General features: G+C 40.8%; 1 protein-coding gene across 1 annotated transcript in view; it reads left to right on the top strand.

Moving 5' to 3' along the window:
• Positions 1–4,373: 4,373 nt before the first annotated feature.
• The window catches only part of LOC135519890 (ly6/PLAUR domain-containing protein 1-like), a 58,726-nt gene continuing 40,074 nt past the window's right edge, over positions 4,374–23,025 (top strand). Inside the window, exons 1-2 of the mRNA XM_064945095.1 lie at positions 4,374–4,554; positions 16,100–16,234. Of these exons, the coding sequence (XP_064801167.1) occupies positions 4,506–4,554; positions 16,100–16,234 (184 nt within the window). The 5' untranslated portion in view covers positions 4,374–4,505. The remainder of the gene's footprint in view (positions 4,555–16,099; positions 16,235–23,025) is intronic.

The raw sequence follows: 23,025 nt of genomic DNA, 5'->3' as shown, positions 1-23,025 counted from the left end.
CTAAAGTTAATACATTGTAGACCCAACTTTTTCATCAATTACAGCTGCAAGTATCTTGGGGTATGTCTCTATAAGCTTGGCACATCTAACCACTGGGATTTTTGCCCATTCTTCAAGGCAAAACTGCTCCAGCTCCTTCAAGTTGGAAGGGTTTGGCTGGTGTACAGTAATCTTTAATTCATACCACAGATTCTCAATTGGATTGAGGTCTGGGCTTTGACTAGGCCATTATAAGACATTTAAATGTTTCCCCTTAAACTACTTGAGTGTTGCTTTAGCAGTATGATTAGGGTCATTGTCCTGCTGGAAGGTCTTAAATCTCTGGAAGACAGGTCTCCCTCAAGAATTTCCCTGAATTTAGCACCATCCATCATTCCTTTAATTCTGACCAGTTTCCCAGTCTCTGACGATGAAAAACATCCCCACAGCATGATGCTGCCACCACCATGCTTCACTGTGGGGATGTAATTCTCGGGGTGATGAGAGATGTTAGGTTTATGCCAGATATAGCGTTTTCGTTGATGGCCAAAAAACTCAATTTTAGTCTCATCTGACCAGAGTACCTACTTCCATATGTTTGGGGAGTCTCCCACATGTCTTTTGGCGAACACCAAACGTGTCTGCTTGTTATTTTCTTTTAGCAATGTTTTTTTTCTGGACACTCTTATGTAATGCCCAGCTCTGTGGAGTGTAGGGCTTAAAGTGGTCCTAAGGACAGATACTCCAATCTCCGCTGTGAAGCTTTGCAGCTCCTTCAGGGTTATCTTTGGTCTCTTTGTTGCCTCTCTGATTAATGCCCTCCTCCTAGTTTTGGTGGGCAGCTGTCACTTGGCAGGTTTGTTGTGGTGCCATATTCTTTCCATGTTTTAATTTAATGGTGCTCTGTGATGTTCAGAGTTTTGGATATTTTTTTTTTAACCCAACCCTGATCTGCACTTCTCCACAACTTTGGTGTCCCTTGCTTATTGGTGTTGCAGACTCTGGGGACCTTTCAGAACAGGTGTATATATGCTGAAATTATGTGACAGATCATGTGACACTTAGATTGCACACAGGTGGACTTTACTTAACTAATTATGTGACTTCTGAAGGTAATTGGTTGCATCAGATCTTATTTAGGTGCTTCATAGCAAAGGGGGTGAATCCTTATGCACACACCACTTTCTCGTTTAAAATTTAGTTTTGAATTTATTGAAAGAAGTTATTTTTTTCATTTCACTTCACCAATTTGGACTATTTTGTGTATGTCTATTACATGAAATCCAAATAAAGATACATTCAAATTACAGGTTGAAATGCAACAAAATAGGAAAAACACCAAGGGGAATGAATACATTTGCAAGGCACTGTATGATAATGATGGGTGTGGTTTTGGCTGGGACTGTTTACTCTCCATAGTGTAAAACAATAACTCTGGTTATCAACACCAACACTGGGGTGCTTTTTACACCACTCTTACAGAGTGAATTTAACTCCTGAATCAACATTAGAAATGTTACACAAAAAAATCAACACAACCATGCAATCATAACGGAAAAACATATCTCATTGTGTTCATATGCATGAATACTGATAAGGTATACAAAATAGCTATAGACATGGGCAAACTGGCTATTTGGCAAATCTAGATAATACCAGAAGTGCCGGACCATCTTTTATTGGGGTGGGCTGGTAAAAAATAAATTATCTCGAAAAAAATAAAAATTAAAGACATGTTCGGCGGCCAATGGGCCATTTTTTTAAATTACTTTTGCTCAATTACTCTGTTGTCATAATAATCTATATTGAGAATTTTGCTGAACAGCGGTCAACAGCCGGCCCCCCTACCAAGATTTGCTGGTTCGGTTTTCTGATTGGCTGAGCTGAGGAGGCGCAAATTCACATTCAAAGTCAAATGTGACCCAATTCGGGAAACTTGGCGTATGTCGCAAGTCACAAATTCACAAGAGAGCCGTTTGAACGTAAAAAAAAAAATCATCAAAATGCCTTCTCTAACGTGACCTTTCATGTGCCTTAATAACAAACTTGTGCACCATCTGTAAATATAAATAACATTGTTACATTACGAGCCTTCTTGGTTAATAAATCCTCTCTGGGATAGGGGGACGCAAATGTCCCACTTGGCCAATTGCAAGGGAAAATGCAGAGCGCCAGATTCAAATAAAATACTATAAAATTCAAACTTTCATTAAATCACACATGCAAGATAGCAAATAAAAGCTACACTCGTTGTGAATCCAGCCAACATGTCAGATTTCAAGAAGGCTGTTGGGCGAAAGCATAAGAAGCTATTATCTGATGATAGCACTGCAGTAAACAAAGAGAGAAATAATATTTCAACCCTGCAGGCGCTACACAAAATGCAGAAATAAAATAAAATAGAAATAAATAAATATAAATCATGTCTTACCTTTGACGAGCTTCTTTTGTTCTTTCGTTGGTACTCCAATATTATTTGGCGAGTTTGATCCAGAAAAAAACAGCTTCCAGTTTGCGCAAAGTCACTACAAAATATCTCAAAAGTTACCTGTAAACTTTGCCAAAACATTTTGAAATACTTTTGTAATACAACTTTAGGTATTTTTAAACGTTAATAATCGATCAAATTGAAGACGGGTCTATCTGTTTTCAAAAGAGGACGAGAGGAAACTAACGCTACTTTTCAAGTCTTACCCAACTCTCAACATCGTTACCCTTTTCCAAGATGGCCGTACTTCTTCATTGCACAAAGGAATAACCTCAACCAAATTCCAAATACTGGTGACATCCAGTGGAAGCGGTAGGAACTGCAAACAAGTGCCTAAGAAATATCATTGCCCCATGAGAAGTCATTGAACAGACAGCGACTTCAAAATAAATAATTCTGAATGGTTAGTCCTCTGGGTTTTGCCTGCTACATAAGTTATGTTATACTCACAGACATGATTCAAACAGTTTTTGAAACTTTAGAGTGTTTTCTACCCAAATCTACTAATAATATGAATATCTTATATTCTTGGCATGAGTAGCAGGAAGTTGAATTTGGGCACGCTATTTATCCAAAAGTGAAAATGCTGCCCCCTATCCCAAAGCCACAGAAAAAGTGAGCAACCTTCCCACTAACCATGATTGGCTGAGATAATGAGTGGGCTGTACATGCTGAGAGAGGAGTTTGACTTGGTCTGCCATATTGAAGACGTCTGTCTATTTGAGCTCTTCAGTCTGTGTTGGTAATCCTGTTGAACATTTTTTTAAATGTATTGTGTAGTGGAGCTGCATAAGTGTTGCTCTCCATTTTCTGGAGGATCAAGTTTTGAAATCAGTGGAATTAGAGTATGATAGCTAAAGAGATGGAGAAAACACCTGTCTCCGGATTACATCTTCAAACTAAGGACAACCGTGGTATGGCATTCCTGACAGGGACACGCGTCCATGATGCATGTTGATGTACAGTATACAGGTAAGATAGTCTAGTGTTAGCTACGCTAGCTATATGTTAAGATATGTTGTGTTTCTAATTTTGACAGAAAGTGTATTGTTAGCTAGCGAGCTAACGTTATGATTTGTTTCCAAGAGGCGTTTTCTTTTTTAGTTAGCGCCTTATGTTAGGCAGTGTTGGAACTTTGTTCATTGTTGTTTAACTAGCTAACTTTAGCTGGCTGGCTCGTTAGCTAACATTACTTGACGTGCTTACAACACCCGTAGAATATGGCCGGTGTCAGTAAACGTCTGCAAAAAAAAGCGTAATGAAATTCTTGCCAGCTGAGCTGGTTAGGCTGTTTTCATGTTATCCAGAGGTAAACAAATCATCGGCCAGAGCATCAAGTGTACGCTCCGAGAGCAAAACGAGGTGGGTGGGGCTAAAGCTTAAGGTGCTGAATGGGTGTAGACAAAGAAGAGCTCTTCACTAGATACCAAAACATTAAAAGGAGATTTTCTCAATAGTGGGTTTAGAAGTTGATCAACTTTCAAAGCGGAATAATTTTCCATTGTTTCTCAAAGTATGATATAGCATTTTGTAGCTCTGAGTCTCTACTTTAATCCAATGTAAAAAATAAAATAAAAACACAATTTCACATTTTGCTACATAAGACCAAACCCAGGTTGTGAGTCACAAATGCAATCATCAAAGAGAGTGATACCTGTTCTGACTCTCTGTCAGTCACTCAGTCAGAATAGATCAATTGAAATGTGTCACGCTGATGTGACTAAAATGCCAGGGCTGAATTTTTGTCCCAGTCCGCCCCTGGTAATAGATGACTTTTTTAGCACTGGAAATCTGATTAAAATCATAACATGTTTGGATTAAACACATAATCATATCACACTGTACACTTGCGACCGCCACTCCCCTCCCAGTTATCTCTGGCAAGTGCGGTGGCTGGTCTCATTGTCGAATCAGAGGTACGCAGCACTGAACGTTTAGGAGGCTACCATGGACGTTCGTCGGATCCATAAATGGACAGTGCACTGCTCGCAACATCACCAGGTCTAATGTGTCCTTCCCAAGCGACACCATCGAAAGAATGCGGCTGCTTACTTATACAACTTTGTTCTGGTTTATCATCAAAGCAGGTATGTTACCCACGGGATTTGTTAACTGTAACGCTGCAAGCCGTTTTGGAATGCAATGGATAGTCTACCTAAATTATGTGTAATACCAGACGATATGCGTATAAATGGAGTAGGCATAGTATTAATAACGTGTTTTGTTTTACTAATTGTTTTAACGCTCTAACAATATCTGGAGAGGGAGATAAGCTCAGGGTGGGTCATTGATTGCCAGTAGGTTACCCTGGTGCGCAAGCAATTTGGTTAATTTGAAAGGGGGGGAAGTTGATAACATTTTCGGTAGTTTTTACTTCTCTGTGATATTTCCTACTGCGTCTTTACGCACGGTTTGGCACAGTTGACGTGGGAACGCAAAATGATTATCTTTACACCAGTGTGTGGATGTCAAGAGAATGAGACAAGCCTGCTTACAGATGGAAACACTGTTCGAAATAATTTTGACAAAGGAGTGTATGCAACCAGTACCCGTTAGTGCGTATTGGTGCTTATATTATCACACATTCCTTGTAGCCTACTACACTTACCCGTTTGAGAATACTTAATTTGTGCCAAATGCTGCTGGAACAGGATCCGGCGTCTCTCCTTTTTGGACTGTTTCGTTCCAGGACCTATTTGGCCGGATACATACATACATACAATTGCCTCTTAATTAGGTATCCTAAAGACCCCGAGTTGATTCGGGTTGGGTCGAATGCTCTTAAGGTTTGCGCAACATTGTAACCTACAGTGCATTCGGAAAGTACAGAACTTGAATCTCGTTCTGAGACACAGACGCGCTTCTCACACAGCCACGGCCATGCGTTGGTATCAAACATACTGTGCATTCGGAAAGTATTCAGACCCCTTTACTTTTTCCACATTTTGTTATGTTACAGCCTTATTCTAAAATGGATTAAATATTTTTCCCCCTCATCAGTTTACATACAATACTCCATGACAAAGCAAAAACGGATTTTTCGAAATTTTTTAAGAAAATGAAACGGGAATGAAACGAAAATATCACATTTACATAAGTATTCAGACTCTTAGTAGTTTCTTGAAGCACCTTTGGCAGCAATTACAGCATTGAGTCTTCTTGGGTATGATGCTACAAGCTTGGCACACCAGTATTTGGGGAGTTTCCTTCCATTCTTCTCAAGCTCTGTGAGGTTGGATGGGGAGCGTCAACGCACAGCTGTTTTCAGTTATCTTCAGAGAAGTTCTTATCGGGTTCAAGTATGGGCTCTGGCTGGGCCACTCAAGGATATTCAGAGAATTGTCCCGAAGCCAACCCTGCATTGTCTTGGCTGTGTGCTTAGGGTTGTTGGAAGGTGAACCTTCACCCCAGTCTGAGGTACTGAATGCTTTTCATCGAGGATCTCTCTGTACTTTGCTCCGTTCATCTTTGCCTCGATCCTGAGTAGTCTCCCAGTCCCTGCCTCTGAAAAACATCGCCACAGCATGATGCTGCCACCACCATGCTTCACCATAGGGATGTTGCCAGGTTTCCTCCAGATGTGATGCTTGGCATTCAGGCCAAAGAGTTCAGTCTTGATTTCATCAGACCAGATAATCTTGTTTCTCATGGTCTGAGAGTCTTTAGATGCCTTTTGGCAAACTCCAAGTGGCTGTCATGTGCCTTTTACCATAAAGGCCTGATTGGTGGAGTACGGCAGAGATGGTTGTCCTCCTAGAAGATTCTCCCATCTCCACATAGGTACTCTGGAGGGAGCTCTGTCAGAGTGACCATCGGGTTCCTGGTCACCTCCATGACCAATGCCCTTCTCCCACAATTTCTCAGTTTGACTGGGAGGCCAGCTCTAGGAAGAGTCTTGGTGGTTCTAAAAATCCTCCATTTAAGAATGATGGAGGCCACTGTTTTCTTTTGGGCACTTCAATGCTGCAGAATTTTTTTGGTACTCTTCCTCAGATATGTGCCTCGACACAATCCTGTCTTGGAGCTCTGTGGACAATTCCTTCGACCTCATTGCTTGGTTTTTGCTCTGACATGCACTGTCAACTGTGGGACCTTATATAGTCAGGTATGTGCCGTTCCAAATCATGTCCAATTAATTGAATTTACCACAGATGGACTCCAATCAAGTTGTAGAAACATCTTAAGGATGATAAATGGAAACAGGATGCACCTGCGCTCAATTTCAAGTCTCATTGCAAAGGGTCTGAATACTTATGTAAATAAGGTATTTCGGTTATTTATTTGAAATGAATTTGCAAAAACGTATAAAAATCTGTTTTCACTTTGTCATTATGGGGTATTGTGTGTAGATTGATGAGGAAATACAATAATTGGATCAATTTTAAAACAAGGCTGTAACGTTACAAAATCTGGAAAAGTCAAGGTGTCTGAATACTTTCCGAATGCACTATATGTTTGAGACCAACGCATGGCCGTGGCCGTATGAGAAGTGCGTCTGTGTCTCTTAGAACTGAAACGAGATTCACGCTCTATGATCTCTCTCCCTCGCTCTGCTCTGATAGACATGAATGAGCCGGCAACTCTCATCTCTCCAGCTTTGCACGTCATTATTTATTTCCTTATAGAACAACACAATCTCACACTCAATTCATTCAAATATGCACAGTATTTCAGCAGATGTTGTGCCTTTTTATGTGGTTTTGTGTCGCTTCATTCATGTGAAAATACGCACATTTTTGTTCAACTTAATTTGTTGGAAAATACACACATTTTTTGTGCGACTTCATTCATAGAAAAAAATCGTTTTTGGGGGGCAAACTTTGGAAAAAATCTTTTGAAAGTTATTGGAGCAATGCGTTTTGGGCAATGGTGTTCTGCAATGGGTTTTTTGTGTCCCACATTTATTTATATTAAAAAAACGTGTTAACAACTCAATATTGTTAACAACCAGGTTGCCAACGAAATACTTATAATAAAATAGTAGCCTTACGTTTTTTAATTTATTATTCATGCCAATGCTGTTTTCTGTGCTTGTTTTTTCTTAATACTTTTGGAAACTGGTGCTATGTCAGATTTATGAGGGTTGCCAAATTGTGGTTATAGCTGTATTTGTCCGTTTTTTTTGTGGTATTGAGGAAGTTATTTGATTGGGGAAATGGGATACATTTCCATTATGGGAAATGAATGAATCATTAAACGTGGGGAAACAGAAGACCTGCAAAAATCTGTTTGGTTTAAATTCCCCTGGTGCAACTGCATGGTATTTGCAATTATCAATTAAGCCATATCATTGCAGTTAAACAGGTACATGTAAAATAATGAATTATGTTTGCTTACGCTAATGGCATTTCCAAGGCCGTTTCATGATGATTTTTACGGTCATGTCAATCATGTTATAGACTTAGGCTATTGTAACAAGGCATATGCCAACATTGTAGGCCTACTGCCTCTGCCCAGAGGCCTACTAGGCTTTCACGTCAATAGCTGTTAGAGCTCACTTTGCCATGTATGAGCCCTGGTTAGAGTCCCTGTTGCAATTTCTTCTGCTATATTGTTGGCAGTGTTGGGCTCACGTCCAGCTCACGTCTAGTTAAGTGATCTAGTGGTGGGAATCATTCTGTTTTTCAACATTGTGTTGGGTGTAATTACATTGATATATCTAGTGAACAATGGATAAGCAACAATGGGAATGACAGATAGAAGTAGTCACTACAGGTATCATCAAGCCTTACATCAAAGTTGCCTGAAGCGGAATGGAAAGTGCTATGCCATTTATTCAGAAGAAAATCCTCTGTGACTAGACATTTACATAAGTTAACTTACCAGTGTGGACCCAAAACAAACACATTATACACATTTACTAACAACCTGCTCAAAGTGTTATTACAACCATGGTGTTCTTTTGTTACTGAAGTTTATATATCAAGTAACCTGACAATGATCCACATCATATGGGAAGACAAATAATGTAAGTGTGTTATGCAGCAAAACACAACTATCCTTTTTTAGGATGCAAACCAGTAATATTAATCAATGTTGATCTAATGAGATGGATGAAGGATTTTTATGGCCTAGAATTGAGGCCTTTCCCAGTCATGACGGATGAAACTATGGCCCTCTTGGTTCTCATTGGCAAAGACTGAACTCAAGTTAGTGGTTATATGTCAGACTCTCCTATAACACTTTACCCAAATGTTATACCCCAGGGTGATATAACTTGTAGTATTTTCATAGGGCTGTGAAACCCATAGACGAACGGCTTGAGACTGAGCATATCTCACTGGGAATTGCTGCTGACATTGAACATAGCTTAAGGTTAGGGTATTTAGTTAATTTCAGACTCTCCTATTCCACTATTCCCAACACATTATACCCCATATGTTGCAAATAAACCCTTTTTAGGCTGATATAACGTGTATCATTATTATAGGGCAGTGAAACCAATAGCCGAATTGCTTCAGACTAAGCATTTCTCACCGGAAATTGCTGCTTACATTGAACATATCTTAGGGTTAGGGCATTTAATTAATTTAAGATTCTCCTATGCCACTATTCTCAACATCTTATACCCCATAGTTTTTAAATAAACCCTTTTTAAGCTGATATAACTTGTATCATTATTATAGGGCTGTGAAACCCGCAGGCGAATGGCTTCTGCCGTGACGTGACTACCATTAATGTGATGACGGCTATTTTATCAAATCTATTAACTACGTTAAATTATTACATGATTAAATTAATCACCTAACAATTAACTCATTAGTAACTTGGGGCACCATGGAAAAAGTTTGCTTAATGAGTTACCATTTCCTGAATTAACTCAGGAATATATCAGAATATATCTGATATGCATCTTGGGGCGGCAGGGTAGCCTAGTGGGAATCCCAGAGCTGACAAGGTACAAATCTGTCATTCTGCCCCTGAACAGGCAATTAACCCACTGTTCCTAGGCTGTCATTGAAAACAAGAATTTGTTCTTAACTGACTTGCCTAGTTAAATAAAGGTTAAAAAATAAAATAAAATATCGTTATCATACCAGTCATCCATTAATCATTATTTATTCATATCAGTCTCATTCTGAACGTGGCAAAATTCTTGGATATCTGCACGAACCCTTGTCTAAATGATGATTCAGCGATACACAAATTGGCTTAATTATTTATTTACTAACTAACTAAATAATCACACAGAAATACATAAACACAAACATACATAAATTGAATTGATTACTAACATAATGCAATGAAAAGTCCCTAGTGGACTAACCCGATATGACGGCTTGTTACACAATGAAAGGGATGGGAAAAGAAAGAGCGGGAGAGACAGAGAGTGGGCTGATTGTACATACATGTGGGAAATACGCTCATCATAAATATGGATATTTAGCACCCTAACAACCGCTCATTCAGATTTAGAAATGCAACACATATTTACGCTTGTAGGTCTTTGTCATCTCTCTGTTGAAATCTCCCGTCCGTCTATGGCGAGTAGTTCGATTTAAGTCTCTGGTTGTGTAAGTCTCTGGTTGTCCACCAGAGGTCACATGTTGTCGTAGGCTTTTTGTCTTTGAGTGTTTTTTGTTTGTTTTTTGTTGTTGTTGAATTTGACCCCTTTTTCTCCCCAATTTCGCGGTATCCAATTGTTGCAGTAGCTACTATCTTGTCTCATCGCTACAACTCCCGTACGGGCTCGGGAGAGACGAAGGTTGAAAGTCATGCATCCTCCGATACACAACCCAACCAGACGTACTGCTCCTTAACACAGCGCGCATCCAACCCGGAAGCCAGCCGCACCAATGTGTCGGAGGGTACACCATGCACCTGGCAACCTTGGTTTGAGTCTTACCATTTTTTGGTCTTGTGGTTCTAAACCATTTCAATGTGTAGCCACCACTCCATGCTTTCTGGTCTAATGTAAATGTTGATACTATTCATTTATGCACTCGCCTTGGAGGGCGGTTCCATCACGTTGTAACAATATCTGTGTTCACTTGAGTGTGGTTACTGACTTGGCAATTATCTCATTTAGAAGGCTAAAATCACATTTAATCTTCTCACAAATAGTTTAATTTTTAATCATATAAGTTTTACAACATTCAAATCTAATAACTGGAACGTGTACATTTGTAGCGTTATTTAGTTATACCATCCATAATAATATCACAAAACAATCAACTTTTGAAAGGATTTATTGTTTGGGTCCTCACCAATCATTCCAGACGTTTGGATTTGAAAACTAATACTCCTATGCCCAATCTTTTGATGTTTGAAGTTTTGGCAAGATTCTCTCTCTACACACATCAGATTCCTTTGTTCAATATTGCAGGAGGAGAGTTTATGACCAGTCATTAAAGTCATAAGGCCAGCCCACTTCCCCCCGTTCCTCTCTGGGGGGAGAGAGAGGGTGGGGGTGGGGGGCTCTCTTTGATCCTCACCCAGGAGTGAAAGTCATGTCACTTCAGACTGAGCATTTCTTTTTTCTTTTCTTTTTTTTTTGTTGTTGTGACTTTTACCGCCTTTTCTCCCCAATTTCATGGTATCCAATTGTTTTAGTAGCTTCTATCTTGTCTCATCGCTACAACTCCTGTACGGGCTCGGGAGAGACGAATGTGTCCTCCGATACAAAACCCAACCAAGCCACACTGCTTCTTAACACAGCACCATCCAACCCGGAAGCCAGCCGCACCAATGTGTCAGGGGAAACACCATGCACCTGGCAACCTTGGTTAGCACGCACTGTGCCTGGCCCGCCATGGGAGTCGCTGGTGCGACAAGGATTTCCCTACCAGCCAAGCCCTAGTGTAATCCGGACGACGCTAGGCTAATTGTGCGTCGCCCCATGGACCTCCAGGTTGCGGCCGGTTACGATAGAGCCTGGGCGCGAACCCAGAGTCTCTGGTGGAACAGCTGGCACTGCAGTACAGACTGCATTTCTTACCATTTATTTACGGAGAGCAATTTCCGTTTTATAACAGGTAGTGTCCATTTATTTACAGTAATGTGTTGATTAATTATTACTTTATGTCAGTGGAAACATGGAATATGTATAAAAATGCCAAATATATCAAAAGCTAATTCAAGCAGAGATTTACAACTATTTAACCATGTTAATTATTATTGAAACATGCAAACTACAAACATTTAACTAGTTAAAGATAATGAATACATGACAACTACATACAAATATTTAATTACAGATAATTCATACAAAGTCAAGAGTTAATAACATGAGTACAAACAAAGTGAGTGTGTGTGTGTATTATGGTTTGTATTATAATTTTCCATAATGAAAATGTATCAAATCAAATCAAATTTTATTTGTCACATACACATGGTTAGCAGATGTTAATGCGAGTGTAGCGAAATGCTTGTGCTTCTAGTTCCGACAATGCAGTAATAACCAACAAGTAATCTAACTAACAATTCCTAAACTACTGTCTTATACACAGTGTAAGGGGATAAAGAATATGTACATAAGGATATATGAATGAGTGATGGTACAGAGCAGCATAGGCAAGATACAGTAGATGGTATCGAGTACAGTATATACATATGAGATGAGTATGTAAACAAAGTGGCATAGTTAAAGTGGATAGTGATACATGTATTACATAAGGATGCAGTCGATGATATAGAGTACAGTATATACGTATGCATATGAGATGAATAAAGTAGGGTAAGTAACATTATATAAGGTAGCATTGTTTAAAGTGGCTAGTGATATATTTACATCATTTCCCATCAATTCCCATTATTAAAGTGGCTGGAGTTGAGTCAGTGTCAGTGTGTTGGCAGCAGCCACTCAATGTTAGTGGTGGCTGTTTAACAGTCTGATGGCCTTGAGATAGAAGCTGTTTTTCAGTCTCTCGGTCCCAGCTTTGATGCACCTGTACTGACATCGCCTTCTGGATGATAGCGGGGTGAACAGGCAGTGGCTCGGGTGGTTGATGTCCTTGATGATCTTTATGGCCTTCCTGTGACATTGGGTGGTGTAGGTGTCCTGAAGGGCAGGTAGTTTGCCCCCGGTGATGCGTTGTGCAGACCTCACTACCCTCTGGAGAGCCTTACGGTTGAGGGCGGAGCAGTTGCCGTACCAGGCGGTGATACGGCCAGGATGCTCTCGATTGTGCATCTGTAGAAGTTTGTGAGTGCTTTTGGTGACAAGCCGAATTTCTTCAGCCTCCTGAGGTTGAAGAGGCGCTGCTGCGCCTTCTTCACGATGCTGTCTGTGTGAGTGGACCAATTCAGTTTGTCTGTGATGTGTATGCCGAGGAACTTAAAACTTGCTACCCTCTCCACTACTGTTCCATCAATGTGGATAGGGGGGTGTTCCCTCTGCTGTTTCCTGAAGTCCACAATCATCTCCTTAGTTTTGTTGACGTTGAGTGTGAGGTTATTTTCCTGACACCACACTCCGAGGGCCCTCACCTCCTCCCTGTAGGCCGTCTCGTTGTTGTTGGTAATCAAGCCTACCACTGTTGTGTCGTCCGCAAACCTGATGATTGAGTTGGAGGCGTGCGTGGCCACGCAGTCGTGGGTGAACAGGGAGTACAGGAGAGGGCTCAGAACGCACCCTTGTGGGGCCCCAGTGTTGAGGATCAGCGGGGAGGAGATGTTGTTACCTACCCTCACCACCTGGGGGCGCCCCTTCCCCAATCAGTTAGCTTCATCGATACCACAAAAAAATAACAGAAACGTCTGTATTTATTCTCCAATCTGGCAACTCTCACAAACCTCCACAAAGCCTTGTATAAAATGGATTATGAAAGAAATGGTGTGATGTACACAATAAAGTGGAGCCTTGTATTAAATGCATTATGAAAAGAAATGTGTAATGTAGGCTCCACGAAATATGAAATGCGCTATGAAGAAAATCATGTAGGCCTACTGTTGACTACACACAAAAAGGGGCCTTTCTGACCACAATTGCACCAGTATCCCAAAGTATTAATAAGTGAAAACAAGCATAGAAAACAGTATTGGCATGAATATTTTTTTTAAAGCAACAACAAAAGGCTGTTATTATATTATAATTATTTTGGTGACAACCAGGTTGATCAAAAATATTGCGTTGTTGACACGTTTTTTTTTAAATAAATAAAAGTGGGACACAAAAAAAGGCAGTGTGGGACACCATTGCCCATCATACATTGCTCTAATATTTTTTTTTAAATTGTCCCGAAGTTTGCTCCCCAAAAATGTATTTTCCTACGAATGAAATCGCTCAAAAATGTGTTTCTTTTCACATATTTCCACGAATTGTGTGTGAAACTGTTGTGCGTACGAAGGGTTCTGGAGGAGCTGCAGCACCCCTGATTAATTGAAATACATTTGCCAAATGTATAGAGTAACTGCTGTCTGTTCAGAAATAAATGAAATGATTTATAATAGATTACTACAACACGAGAAAGCATATAATTTAGCCACAGACCATCAGCTTCTTAAAAAAATGTTGGCCTAGCTGTAGAGTGTACCCCAATAACAAGGCATAGTCTACAGTAGAGGAACGGGCGGCAAATCTGTCAGTGAACAAACAGCATGCATACAAAACAGGCCTTTAGCAATATTTCAGATACAATTGCTGGAAAACACAGGTTGGAAAGCAAATGGCTCCTGCTGAAAAGAGATGTCTCTAATCTGTCTGCTGTAGGCTACCAAAATATTTGGTCAACTTTCAAGTAGACCTATTGTTTTATAAAGTAAAAGGAGAGAGAGCGAGAGAGAGGCTTTTAGCACGAGCACATCGGCCATCACCAGCGAGTGAGCTGCGCATCATTGAGTGAGTCAGTAAAGATGGAAAGCATTTTCCTCCTGATATTGTAGGCTCCATTGTGTGTCTGCACACACCTAGGCCTAGGCTATTGATGGAATCAACACAAGGCCAGTTTTATTGATGTCAGTGTCAAGTAGCCTGTCATTTCCATCATTTGTGTGTTATTATGGTGCTTTCATGAGAACTGGGAACTCTGGAAAAAACGAGGTTGAATCATGACGTCAGTGATCTTCATGTTAGAAAGTCGGCGCTCTAGAAAGAGGCCTGAGCTCCCGACTTGGAATTCCGTGTTGGATGACCTTTCAAAACAACTTTTTTTCCCAGAGTTCTCAGTTGTCTTGAATGCACTAAAGTCAGAAGTCAGAGATTTCCTAGTTACGAGTTCCCATGTTTTGAACAAGTCATTAAAAAAGATTATGCCAACGTTTCCAGTCATGTAAAGTTATGTGTAGAATTGCATGAAATGCATTTATAAAAAGCCACATTTCCCCCAAACCGTTGACCACTAAAAATGTTCTCCATGTGTGCAACTTCTGCAAGTGCCTCTACTCTACTACTCTATGCCACTACGCAAATGCAATGATATGCATGCAATGCTTTACTATAAAGGTGATTTTTTTTCTCATGCGTTCCGGTACCTCAGTGCTCCCTATTTCACAACACTACCGTGCTTACATTTTGCTCAGGCACCTCCCGATTTAACAAATTATGCACTGGGAATATATTATGTTTGGTAGTCTCATTCTATTGCTTAACATTGAATGACATCAACATAATTTGTTTTGCTCACGTAATAGAGGGAGTTTAATGCTAATAGAACTCTCCTGTGCTGCATATCAAATGTTTCTCTCTGCCTGCCAAGAATGTCGTTTTTGATGTATCCCTGAAACCTGGTTTGACTGAATTAGTGTAACTTTCCCCTGGGTACCTGGAAAAAACGCCCATGTACCCTGACATGGCAATTTCCCAACTGTCTGCCCTTATTAACAGTTTGGTATGTTTACCAAAGCAGAACTCCAGAAAATGAGTGACATTTGGATGGGGCATACTGTTGCACACTGGATGATGGAGCAGTGCTCATTGTGCAGTCAACTTGTTCCCTTTACATTTTTATTTGAAACCCAGTCACTACTCAACTGTAGCTGGAAGAAGTTGCTTGCTGTGGTCATAGTTGGTAAATAAGGTGAATAAGCTACATTTAGATTTTTTTTTCAGATCCATTTTCAAGTTGAATAAGGTCTGACAGGGCTCTCTGATGCTTGTGTGATTTGTTGGGGGACACAATGGCCTGTTAAGAAAAAATGTATCTGTATCTGATATCTGATGTTCTGTCAGGGGAGCACACTCTCGAACATGCACAATGCATCAGGTGAATGTTTCACGTCTGCTGATGTCAAGTTATAGGGTTTTGTTGAATTACAATACATATTTTATGATTATACTGTATGACTTAGCCACGGTAATTGCAGCTGCAGTTGTAACAGGAATCTTGTCATATTAGCCGATATCAAAATATTTTCAGAGGAAAAAAAGGTGAAATGTGCCAAAGTGCAGGATTGGACTATAGTTGCAGAAGTAGTGAAAAAATAAGGCTGAAATCCACATGAGTTTTATAGTTTGGACATGTCTGCACAGATATTTGTGAACTGTTTCATAGTTTGACCATACCATGCCATACTGTATGTGTTCTTTGCACAGTATATTTCGTTGTCTATGGGTATACTAATGTCTCACTTTATACCTTTGTATTGAATTGTAATGGATTTTGAGTTCTTTCATTAGAAAACTTGATTCATACAGGTAAGTCAATTAGGAACAGATTTGCAATGGAAAACCTGTGTTTCTCACGTATGTTGCAGGGCTGGCACTGCAGATCCAGTGTTATCAGTGTGAAGAGGTCACTCACAATGACTGCTCCACACCCGAGTTCATCGTCAACTGCACTGTCAACGTGCAGGACATGTGTCAGAAGGAGGTACTGGTGAAGGAAGACGGTAAGCCACATATGATATGAACTTACTTGACTTCAACCCTTCTACTCTGTGAGAAGCATACAGTAGGCCAATCGAGCCAAGAAAGGTGTGTTTCGGGTTGTTTGGTCTTGACGATTGTGTCGAGATCTTTCCGAAAGGTGCCTTCTATCTGTAATGTGTACAAACATAATACATAAATGGTTGGAGATTCGCTCTGTGAGTTTGAAAAAGACCTGAATGCATTCAAATAAACATGAAGAACTTTACCCCACTTGGCAAAGACATCAGTTAAACGTCTAGTTTTGAGTTACATTGGTTGAGATGTCAACTAACATGAATTCAACCAAAAATGTCACCCTGTCAATGAATATAGGTAAACAATTGGGTGAAAAATGACTAAATTCCCTTCTGTTGATTACTTATAGAAAAACCAGTCAGTTTTCCACGTTCATTGAACTTAATCACATTGAATTCTTTGGAAATTATGTGGAAACAACAATGATTCAACAAATTTGGACTCTGTGGGTCTGGCATCAATCTATCCACCTGAGCTCCTAGATAGCCTGCTAAACTTCTATAGTTTGCTAACTTCACAGATCTTGGATCAGCACAGCTTGAATTAGCCCATGTTTAGTCAATGGTTCTGATGACAGGCAAAATTCCTGCAGTGCCCCCCCCCCCTTCGTTAGAGGACAAAAGTAACCTTGTTTTTACATTTTTGTTGTTGCTGTTTTTTTGTTACACATACAGCACCAGTGAAAAGTTTGGTCACACCTACTCACTCAAGGGTTTTTCTTTATTTGGATTATTTTCTACATTGTTAGAATAATAGTGAAGACATAAAAACAATTAAATTACACATACGGAATCATGTACTAACCTAAACAAATCTAAATATATGTTACATTTTAGATTCATTAAAGTAGCAACCCTTTGCTTTGATGACAGCTCTGGACACTCTTGGCATTCAATCAACCAGCTTCACCAGGAATGCTTTTTCAACAGTCTTGAAGGAGTTCCCACATATGCTGAGCACTTGTTGGCTGCTTTTCCTTCACTCTAAGGTCCAACTCATCCCAAACCATCTCAATGGGGTTGAGGTCGGGTGATTTTGGAGGCCAGGTCATCTGATGCAGCACTCCATCACTCTTCTTCTTGGTTAAGTACAACTTACACAGCCTGGATGTGTGTTGGGTCATTGTCCTGTTGAAAAACATATTATAGTTCCACTAAGCGCAAACCAGATGGGATGGCGTATCACTGCAGAATACTGTAGTAGGCATGCTGGTTAACTGTAACTTGAATTCGAAATAAATCACAGACAGTGTCACACGCAAAGCATCCCCACAACATCACACCTCCTCCTCCATGCTTCATGTTGGGAACCACACATGTGGCAATCATCCATTCACCTACTCTGCATTTCACCAATTTTGGTTGGAACCAAAATCTCAAATTTGGACTCATCAGAACAAAGGACAGATTTCCAGCAGTCTAATGTCGATTGCTCATGTTTCTTGGACCAAGCAAGTCTATTCTTCTTATTGGTGTCCTTTAGTAGCGGTTTCTTTGCAGCAATTCGACCATAAAGGCCTGATTCACGCAGTCTCTTCTAAACAGTTGATGTTGAGATGTGTCTGTGAGCCAGCTGTATCATAGCGCTTGATGGTTATTGCGACTGCACTTGTACTTTCATCAAGGCACACCTGTTATTTGAAATGCATTCCAGGTGACTACCTCATGAGGATGGTTGAGAGAATGCCAAGACTGTGCAAAGATGTCATCAAGGCAAAAGGTGGCTACTTTGAAGATATAAAATACATTTAGATTTGTTTAACACTTTTTTGGTTACTACTTGTCCTCTCGCTCAGTTGTGCACCGGGGCCGCTCCACTCATCTTTCTATTCTGGTTTGAGCCACTCCTCTTTCTGTTTTGGTTAGAGCCAGTTGTGCACATGGAACGTTACTGGGATGCTTTATTACAACTCATGAAACATGGGACCAACACTTTACTTGTTGTGTTTATATTTTTGTTAAGTATATATTACATGTACTAACAATAGTCTAGTCTAAACAATCAACCATCATATTGGCTGCCTCATACCATTACTAGTTTACAGGAGTAGCTTGTATTTCAAAGAATTTCGCCTAAGCTGTCGGCCGAGTGCGGTGCGACTGAATACCATAGTGACAATTACTGCCAGTAATTCATTTTATCACATGGCTGCAGCTGTAATGGGCTATATTTTCAACTCATTATGCACAATGTATAAGCCTGATTGTCCATAATCAATGAACCATAACTTTGAAATCCTACATTGGGCTTTACACATAACCACCTAAATGGAAGAGAAGAATTCACAGAAAAAGAAGAGAAGAAGGGCCCAAGGCTGATGTGCATCAAAAACAGTAGGCCTGCGTATTTCTGTTGTTGTTCATATAGGTCCTAGCCTGTCATTTCTTCATGAAGGCCTACTGAAAACGTGGGTGAGCTGAAGTGCACTTATATTTGCCCTTACATAAGGACTCTACTTCCAATCCATCAGTGTCCCATTTGCCTATTCATTCGATGAACATCTGTTGTGAGTTGCAGACATAAGCAATCGCTTATAATAGTAGCCTAATCAATAACTTCTAACACAATATCACAACTAAAAATACAATTCTCTTTCATTATACAACATATGTCAAATAGCTGACTGAGAGTAATGTTGTGTATGCCTAATTGGAAATTACTGGCTCGGCATGGTTACTCACAACCAGGTCGTGATCTTGGAGTCCCTGAAGAGTTGGTTGTTAATGTACAGCTTGTCCAACACCAGGTGCACCTTCTGGCCCTGTGCCCTGTGGTGTTTAAGTTTAGGCTATAGTAAGCGCATCCTATCCATGATCTGGCCAGAATATTGCTCATTGATAAAGAACGTTGTTCCTTCAGTTCCCTTCCTCTTTTCAGCACTCGTTTTGTAATGGGTCAACCTGGCCACAATAGGTCTCGGTTTGTTGGGAACTTTCCTTCCAAAGTGGTGTGCCAATTTTTTTATCCACCTTAGCAACCTGTTCCTCCGTCATCCTGAGTTGTTCCACCTACCACATCATATCCCTTGTGTATTCACCAGTGCAGTATTAATCAGCATTCAAAATCATAGTCAGTTAGCCAGAATAACTGTGATGAAGGTGAAAATATAACATTAAATCATTCAGCGGAGCTATTATGTCCAAGTCAGAATTGGAAACCCAACTAATTTACATAAAACCCTTTCAATATTTAAAAATAACAAGTAGTGGGGAGAAGGTAAAGCATGTTAAACAGTGATAATAAATTATTTGCCTAACTGTTGCAAGTAGAACATCTCATTTGTGTATCACGTGGCTCCAATACTCTGACTGAGCATTATAAACCTAGGATAAAAATAGTTGTTGAAAATCCTTGCATGTAAAAAATATCTTTTGAAGTTGTAGACTTACGTAACATGAGCCATTTTAACATGGATTCTCTTCAGAAATTAAACCACAGAGACAAATTAACTGGTTATAGTGCATTCAATGTGTTTTGTGAACATTATCTTCTTCAGGCAAGGCAAACCAGATAGTGTTTTAATGCAACTTTTTAAATATTTATTATTTGACCCCTTCAAATCCAAATCAAATCAAATTTTTGTGGTCACATACATGTGATTAGCAGATGTTATTGTGGGTGTAGCGAAATGCTTGTGCTTCTAGCTCCGACAGTGCAGTAATATTGGTTATTATACTAGTTATTATATAATATATAATATCATTATATATAATTATATAATACTGAGGGCGACGCACAATTGGCCTAGCGTCGTCCGGGTTAGGGAGGGCTTGGCCGGTAGGGATGTCCTTGTCTCATCGCGCACCAGCGACTCCTGTGGCGGGCCGGGCGCAGTGCGCGCTAACCAAGGTTGCCAGGTGCACGGTGTACCCTCCGACACATTGGTGCGGCTGGCTTCCGGGTTTGATGCGCGCTGTGTTAAGAAGCAGTGCGGCTTGGTTGGGTTGTGTATCGGAGGACGCATGACTTTCAACCTTCGTCTCTCCCGAGCCCGTATGGGAGTTGTAGCAATGAGACAAGATAGTAGCTACTAAAAACAATTGGATACCATGAAATTGGGGAGAAAAAGGGGTGAAATAAAATAAAAAATAAATAAAAAATTTAACATTTTGAACCAGGAACAGATATAGCCCTTGGTTCTCTCCAGACCTGACTGCCCTTTACCAACACAAAAACATCCTGTGGCGTTCTGCATTAGCGTCGAACAGCCCCCGTGAAATGTAACTTTTTAGGGAAGTTAGAAACCAATATACACAGTCAGTTAGAAAAGCCAAGGCTAGCTTTTTCAAGCAGAAATTTGATTCCTGCAACACAAACTCAAAAAAGTTCTGGGACATTGTAAAGTCCATGGAGAATAAGAACACCTCCTCCCAGCTGTCCACTGCATTGAAGATAGAAAACACTGTCACCACCGATAAATCCACTATAATTGAGAATTTCAATAAGCATTTTTCTATGGCTGGCCATGCTTTACACCTGGCTACCCCGACCCTGGTCAACAGCACTGCACCCCCCACAGCAACTCGCCCAAGCCTTTCCCATTTATCCTTCTCCCAAATCCAGTCAGCTGATGTTCTGAAAGAGCTGCAAAATCTGGACCCCTACAAATCAGCCGGGCTAGCCGGACCCTTTCTTTCTAAAATCATCTGCCGAAATTGTTGCCACCCCTATTACTAGTTTGTTCAACCTATTTTTAGTGTCATCTGAGATTCCCAAAGATTGGAGAGCAGCTGCGGTCATCCCCCTCTTCAAAGGGTGGGACACTCTTGACCCAAACTGCTACAGACCTATATCTATCCTACCCTGCCTTTCTAAGGTCTTCAAAAGCCAAGTCAACAAACAGATTACAGACCATTTTGAATCCCACCATATCTTCTCTGCTATCAATCTGGTTTCCGAGCTGGTCATGGGTGCACCTCTGCCACACTCAAGGTTCTAAACAATATCTTAACCGCCATCGATAAGAAACAATACTGTGCAGCTGTATTCATTGACCTGGCCAAGGCTTTCGACTCTGTCAATCACCACATCCTCATCGGAAGACTCAACAGCCTTGGTTTCTCAAATGATTGCCACGCCTGGTCCACCAACTACTTCTCTGATACAGTTCAATGTGTCATATCAGAGGGCCTGTTGTCTGACTCTGGCAGTTTCTATGGGGTGCCACAGGGTTCAATTCTTGGACCAACTCTCTTCTCTGTATACATCAATGATGTCACTCTTGCTGCTGGTGAGTCTCTGATCCACCTCTACGCAGACGACACCATTCGGTATACTTCTGGCCCATCTGTGGACACTGTGTTAACAACTCTCCAGACGAGCTTCAATGCCATACAACTCTCTTTCCATGGCCTCCAATTGCTCTTAAATACAAGTAAAACAAAATGCATGCTCTTCAACCGATCGCTGCCTCCACGTCCAACTTCACTACTCATGACAGTTTTGACTTAGAATATGTGGACAACTCCAAATACCTAGTTGTCTGGTTAGACTGTAAACTCTCCTTCCAGACTCACATCAAACATCTCCAATCCAAAGTTATATCTATAATTGGCTTCCTATTTTGCAACAAAGCATCCTTCACTCATGCTGCCAAACATACCCTTGTAAAACATATTATTTATCCGTTATTTTACAAGGTAAGCTGACTGAGAACACGTTCTCATTTGCAGCAACAACCTGGGGAATAGTTACAGGGGAGAGGAGGGGGATGAATGAGCCAATTGTCAACTGGGAATTATTAGGTGACTGTGATGGTTTGAGGACCAGATTAGGAATTTAGCGAGGACACCGGGGTTAACACCCCTACTCTTATGATAAGTGCCATGGGAACTTTTAATGACATCAGACAGTCAGGACACCCGTTTATCGCCCCATCCGAAAGATGGCACCCTACACAGGGCAGTGTCCCCAATCACTGCCCTGGGATATTGGGCTATTTTTTTAGACCAGAGGAAAGAGTGCCTCCTACTGGCCCTCCACTTCCAGCAGCATCTGGTCTCCCATCCAGGAACTGACCAGGACAAACCCTGCTTAGCTTCAGAGGCAAGCCAGCAGTGGTATGCAGGGTGGTATGCTGCTGGCTAAACTGACCAACCTACCGATCCTCGAATTCGGCGATGCCATTTACAAAATAGCCTCCAATACCCTACTCAATAAATTGGATGCAGTCTATCACAGTGCCATCCGTTTTGTCACCAAAGCCCCATATACAGTACTACCCACCACTGTGACCTGTACGCTCTCGTTGGCTGGCCCTCGCTTCATACTTATCGCCAAACCCACTGGCTCCAGGTCATCTACAAGACACTGCTCGGTAAACTTTACCTATCTCAGCTCGCTGGTCACCATAGCAGCACCCATATGTAGAACGCGCTCCAGCAGGTATATCTCTCTGGTCACCCCCAAAAACAATTCTTCCTTTGGCCTCCTCTCCTTCCAGTTCTCTACTGCCAATGACTGAAACTAACTACAAACATCTCTGAAACTGGAAACACTTAACGCCCTCACTAGATTTAAGCACCAGCTGTCAGAGCAGCTCACAGATCACTGCACCTGTACATAGCTCATTCCCCTACTGTATTTATTTATTTATTTATTTTGCTCCTTTGCACCCCAGGATTTCTACTTTGCACACTCATCTACTGTCAAATCTACCATTCCAGTGTTTTAATTGCTATATTGTATTTCCTTCGCCACCATAGCCTATTTATTGCCTTTAATACGTTGGGCAGTT

Source organism: Oncorhynchus masou, chromosome 29 (assembly GCF_036934945.1).
Source record: "Oncorhynchus masou masou isolate Uvic2021 chromosome 29, UVic_Omas_1.1, whole genome shotgun sequence".
In the NCBI taxonomy this organism is placed as follows: domain Eukaryota; kingdom Metazoa; phylum Chordata; class Actinopteri; order Salmoniformes; family Salmonidae; genus Oncorhynchus; species Oncorhynchus masou.
This window is presented reverse-complemented; position numbering and strand designations above follow the sequence as displayed.